The 6086-nt window shown below is 36.8% G+C and overlaps 1 protein-coding gene across 1 annotated transcript; it reads right to left on the bottom strand.

Moving 5' to 3' along the window:
• Positions 1 to 1265: 1265 nt before the first annotated feature.
• On the bottom strand, positions 1266 to 4723 carry LOC112520232 (leucine-rich repeat receptor-like serine/threonine-protein kinase BAM1). The gene is made up of 2 exons (XM_025128534.1): positions 2170 to 4723; positions 1266 to 1914 (listed from the first exon to the last, which is right to left on the bottom strand). Exons 1-2 carry the CDS (start codon positions 4718 to 4720, stop codon positions 1448 to 1450), a joined length of 3018 nt encoding a protein of 1005 aa, XP_024984302.1. The 5' UTR covers positions 4721 to 4723; the 3' UTR covers positions 1266 to 1447.
• Positions 4724 to 6086: the final 1363 nt, after the last annotated feature.

Here is a 6086-nt window from a genome sequence, read left to right on the forward strand (position 1 = left end):
TCACCTAGATTTGTTTCGTCGTCACCATTCTCACCCATTCTAATGAACCTTTTCAAAATAACACCTTAATCGTCACCATTTTCACTCATATCTCATCATGTTTTGTTTTGCTTTATGCTTTTTATTTAGGTTTTATGTATGCTTTTTCTTTGAATTTTGATTATGGATTTGATTTAGGGTTCTTATGATAAATTTTCTGGAATAAAATTGCAAATTGTTGTGATATACCATTGATGTTCGTCATTGGCTTGATGTTCTTCATTATTTATTTGGAGAATATGAACATTTAATAATAAAACAAAAAAATCCACATCATTTGTCATATCAACAAATAATCCTGACTTGGATGTCATGTCATTCGCATAATAACCTGTTAATGGTTAAACAAATTACTTAGGTACATAAATGTTTGAAAGTTTTGATCTCAAGTATCAAATTGAATTTTTTAAAAGCATGTTACACACAATAAGAATCAAAACAAAGTACATTATATTTTTATGCAATTTGTTCTTATAAAAAACCTGATGTAATTATGCGGGTTTTCGAAACTCGATCCATTTATTTGAAAAAAATAATATGAGTTTCCAAGAACTTCTAGCTTCCATTTTTATTGTTTATGGAAAAAATAAAATACTAAATATTACAAATATTGGAAATAATGGTTTAATATTTGTATTCCTCTTTAAAAAGTAAACCCAAATACCTTATCATAAATATAGATTTGTATTATGCATTTATTTATTTTAGGTGTTATAACAATGTATAAAAATAAACTCATGAATAAATACACCTAAACTTTTTTTTCTCTATTACAAGTTTTTTCATGTATTTCACATAAGACAACAACTACTCTGCTTTTTGAAATAAAAATCATGTCTAGTTACATCTCGTCTTCTCATATATCACGTACCAGTGGTATATGTTAAAAAAATCAATATAGAAGATGTTTTTTAATTATATATCTATGTAAAAATAGTTTGTTAAAAGATGATTTATTTGATTTTTCGGTCGGTTTAAATAAAAATAATGTATAAATTTTATTGTCTATTTTTTATAAATGATCATATGATATAACCGGTAAATTTGCAGATTTACCGTTAAACAATGGGTTATATCTCAGATGAAAAACAAAAGGTTTGCTTTCTAGGTCATATTTACCGGTCGTTTTGTGATAATGATTTAAAAAAGGGATATTTGGTGAACTTTTTTCATGATTAACCCTTGTTATTATCTTTTTTTTAGTTATCTACTTGTAACGATGTTAACCAGAGACCAAGCTGGACCAATTCTGTTTAACTGTGAAAATATCCCATACATTAATTCCCATGGTTTTCAAGTCTTTCATGCTTTATGTAATGTAGATCAACCCAACTGCTTAATTAATTGCCATAAACTGAATCCTACTATTTACAAATTACACCCCAATAACACAAACCTAACCCAACATTCAGATGCCCAACAGGTCGCGAAGCTGGTTTTGATCACTGTCGTTTTTTGGGGCGTTGGTGGGTGCTTCCATGGCGGCTGGTGGTGTTGCCAATGGCAAATCACACAAATTGCTGTTGGCTGCCGCTGAATCTCCTTCCTGTTTGGCAATGGGAGTCTTTGGAAGCTCAGTCAAGATTTGCACAACTTCTCTCATGGTAGGGCGTTCCACAGCTTGTTCTTCAACACAAAGCATTGCCACGTAGAACACGTGCATCACCTCGTGGGTGGGCACGTTGGGTAGTCTTGGATCCAAGATCTTTGTAATACGTTCTTTGTTACCACCCGTCATCTTTCTCACCCATTGCACAATGTCTACACCATCCCCAAATTCCCCAACTGGTTTCCTCCCGGTCACTAGTTCCAACAGCACAACACCAAAGCTATACACATCGCTCTTCTCGTCAACCTTTAGTGTGTATGCATATTCTGCAACCATAGAAACAATCAAATCCATGTCACAAAACTATAACAAAATCAGCTTTTACAGGACACTTAAAAGATCCTAATCTGCTGTTTTATAGGATCAGATGATTGTATGAAAAGGTGTTGCAATAACTTCAAAGGACGATTTAAAGTGGTCTATTAGTTTAACATCTTATAAAGCTGATTTCATTGCAGTGAAAAACATAATAGAAGCAAGTTTTGAACTTAACCACCCAAACAAGAAGATTATATATATACCTGGTGCAATATAGCCATAAGAACCAGCAATGGCGGACATGCATTCGGAGGTGCCTGAATCCTGCAAGAACTTAGCAAGACCAAAATCAGCCACATGGGCTTCGAAATTAGAATCCAAAAGGATATTGTTGGATTTCACATCACGATGGAGGATCAACGGAGAGCAGTCGTGATGGAGATAGCAAAGTCCCTTTGCAGATTCAACAGCAATCTTGTATCTTGTACCCCAATACAAATGCCCGCCTTTCTTCCCATGAAGCATTTCTCCTAAGCTCCCATTAGGCATATACTCATAAACTAGTAGATTGGTCTCATGGTTCGAACAGAATCCCAGTAACCTTACAATATACCGGTGTCTAATCCTCCCTAGAGTCTGAATCTCGGCATTGAACCCATGATCATGGGCTGAACCCCGGCTCATAACCGGTAATCTCTTCACAGCCACATGCTCATTGTTTGGCATTACCCCTTTGTAAACAATCCCAGCTCCTCCTTTTCCAATAATGTTGTCTTCTTTCAAGCTATCAAGAACATCATCACACGTAAAGTCTAATCTTTGGAAAGCCGTAAGCTTCCATGCTTTAGCTTCGCTAGCTCGCTTTAGAGATCGAGCTTTGATAATGGCTGCAACTGCAAAAGCGATGGAGCAGAGAAGAAGTCCAATAACAAGCAAAAGCTTCACAGAACCAGAAATTCTTCCTTTTGAATGTGATTGATGGGTGCCATTGGCAACCCCATCTTTACAAGGTCCCAAATATGGTCCACAGAGTTTTGGGTTCCCCAAGAATGAAGTGTAATTGAAGTAACTAAACTGACCGGTGCCGGGAACCAAGCCGGAAAGATCATTATAAGAAAAATCAACAGATGTCAAGCTCTGCATTGACGCTATGGATGTTGGAATGCTGCCAACCAAATGATTACGTGATACGTTCAGGTAATTGAGAATGTGCATACCAGTGATTTCGGTAGGAATCTCACCGGAAAGCTGGTTCCGGCTAAGATCCACATACGTCAAGAGCTTACACTGGCTGATCTCCGGAGCGATCTTGCCGGATAAACTGTTGCGGCTGAAATCTATTTTCGATAGCTGCTGCAGTTTCCCTATTTCGGCCGGAATGCGGCCTGTAAATTGGTTACCGTCGAGCAAAAGTTTCTGTACACCGGAGAAGTTACTAATGCTAGCAGGCAGAGGACCGGTGAGATGGTTGTTGGATAAACTCACCTGACCAAGACTGATTGAAACAGAATTTGTCACCGGGAATTCTCCGGTGAGAAGATTATCTTGAAGCTCAACCTGTGAGAGTTTAGGCAAACTGAACATCCCTTTCGGAATAGAACCATTGAGATAATTCTCCCCCATTCGGATTCGAGTTAATGATTGGCATTCACCGAGAGATGCCGGAATCGGTCCGAACAAGAAGTTGCCCAATGTGATTAGGGTTTCAAGCTTGTTTCCGACGCACAGATTAGAAGGAAGTGAGCCAGTTAATTTGTTTGAAGACAGATCAAGGATCTGCAGCTTCCCGTTTGTGCCAAGACCTTGTGGAATGCTTCCGGTGAAGTTGTTTTCCCACAGCTGCAAGACTTCTAATTCCGGCAAGTCATCGATAAAGTCCGGTATTGAGCCGTGGAGTTTGTTGCGAAACAAGTTGAGTAAGGTGAGATTTAGGAGCTCTCGGAATGAATCCGGTATCTCTCCGGTGAATATATTGTTTGAAAGATCCAATGATTTCAAGCTTTTTAGAGTACCGAGATCTTTCGTTAGAGATCCGGAGAGTCCATTTACTTGTAAGAAGAGCGTATCTAAGTTTTGAAGTTTACCGAGTTCGGAAGGAACTTTTCCGGTGAGGCCACAGTTGGCGGCGTCGAAGCGAATGAGGTTTGATAAGTTACCAATTTCGGGAGGAATACCGCCGGTGTAAACATTGTAGTAACCGAGGTAGAGATATTTGAGGGTAGTAAGGTTTCCGATTTCCGGTGGGATAGTTCCGGAGAGCTCGTTTCCCGAGACCGCTAGGTATTCGAGAGCAGGAAACCTGCCGTATTCCACGGGAATAACGCCAGAAAAATAGTTTCCACCAAGGTGGAGGTGACGAAGGCTTGTCATTTCCGAGACACCGACCGGAAGGTCGCCGGTCAAATTGTTGTTGTAAAGGTCAAGCACTTGGAGAAATTTAAGGTCAGCAAGTTCTGGCGGGAAGGTCTCATTGAAGATGTTGTTGGACAGGTTAAGAAAACGAAGGCCGGAGATCAACGAGATTTCAGGAGGAATAGGACCGGCAATGTTGTTGGCAGCGACGGTGAAGTTGACGAGGTTGGGGAGGTTTCCGATGTCGGAAGAAAGAGTTCCGGTGAGGTTAAGTCCAGAAATGTTTAAGGCGATCACATGTCTTTTAGAGTCGCAAGTAACACCGGACCATGTGCAGTGACTAGTAGAGATGTCCCATGAAGAAAGAGAGGATTGTGGATCGTCGGTAATGGCGGTTTTCAAGGAAAGTAGTGCTCGGTATTCCGGCAACCGGGCTGATCCGTCGGCGAAGGATTCGGGCATTAGTTGTAAGTGGAGTAGAAGTAGGAGGAGAAGACAAAAACCCATTTTGGGTTCTCTGCAAGTCTCTGTGAAGCAAGGTGTTTCTTGAAGAAAGGAACGGGGAAGAAGGAATGAGTAGGGAAGATGGTGAGGAAGCAAATCTGGTAGTTTTTCGGCACAAGAGATGTACAATCATTATTGAACAATGTACAAATTATTAAAGCATTCACTTTCTGGATTTTTTCTTTTTTACTCTGTACAAGCTCTTCTTACTTAAAAATTGCAATGATTTTGAAAAATAAATTACTTTTCTACAAATATTCAGAATTTCCTTTTTCTTTATTTATATAAAATATATTTTTTATAATCAATCAAATAAAAATACCTCCCGTAATAAATTATTTTTAATCAAATAATTAGTGGATGTTTGAGATTTTTTATAAAAATAATTTATTTCGATGTGACATCGGTAATAAACATTTTTAAGTGTTTTAATAAATAACTTATATAGATATCAAACCAATAATAAAAAAATTTTAAAAAAATTAAATTTTTTTAACTTATAATAAATTAATAAATACTTTTATGAAAAATCATAAGCTATTATAAAACCCATTGATACAAAGATTCAAAAGAGGGAAGAATAAAAGAAGTAAAAGTAAAGATAGCGAAAATGAGTAGTAAATGGGTGGGGTTTTTGAGGTGTTATTATTTAAAATATTTGAAAGGCAAGTGGGGTTAATAAAAGGTTCTGCGGATTGCTCTTTTTCTGATACCTTTACACATTTATGTTTTTACATTCACTTGTTTCTTTCCAATTATACATATACATTTTGTGTCACAAATATCGTAATTCTAATTAAAAAGTGTCCCAAAAATCATAATGTCCTACTTTTATCCACTAATGTATTAATTCTTCCTCCATGTGGTCCACAAGGTTATTTTAGTCTAATGCAATTCTCAAATTCATGAACCTACCATATCTTTTAAGCAATTTTTAACTCAAATGATATAACATTTTATATGTGTTTCATATAACATGTATAATTTAAGATAAAAAGTCATAAAATATGACAAAAACTACTAAACATAACTAAAAAGGATTATTATATAAAACTCAGTAATTTATTGTTTACATTTACCTTTTTTAATTCAAAAGCTATTTATGATACATATCAAACTGGTTGATTTATTCATCCATCAACATTGAAAGCATGTAAATTTCGAATTTTGTCATTAGTTAACTACCAAATTCAATCGACTTGAATATATGTCACCTGAAAGTGGGGTTTGTATAGAGATGGCAACAGGGGTCATGAAGCATCGGAGTCCCAATCACTTCCTTGTTACTGAATATGACTCGATCTTCATTTTTGTTCCCGTCGTT

Source organism: Cynara cardunculus, assembly GCF_001531365.2.
Source record: "Cynara cardunculus var. scolymus isolate 2C chromosome LG 1, CcrdV1, whole genome shotgun sequence".
NCBI lineage: Eukaryota > Viridiplantae > Streptophyta > Magnoliopsida > Asterales > Asteraceae > Cynara > Cynara cardunculus.

Bases quoted from the DNA above. Each gene is read 5' to 3' on its own strand.
- LOC112520232 (XM_025128534.1), bottom strand. From the start codon at position 4,720: ATGCCCGAATCCTTCGCCGACGGATCAGCCCGGTTGCCGGAATACCGA. The intron at 1,915-2,169 runs GTATATATATAA...CTATGGTTGCAG, and splicing joins TTATGGCTATATTGCACCAG to AATATGCATACACACTAAAG.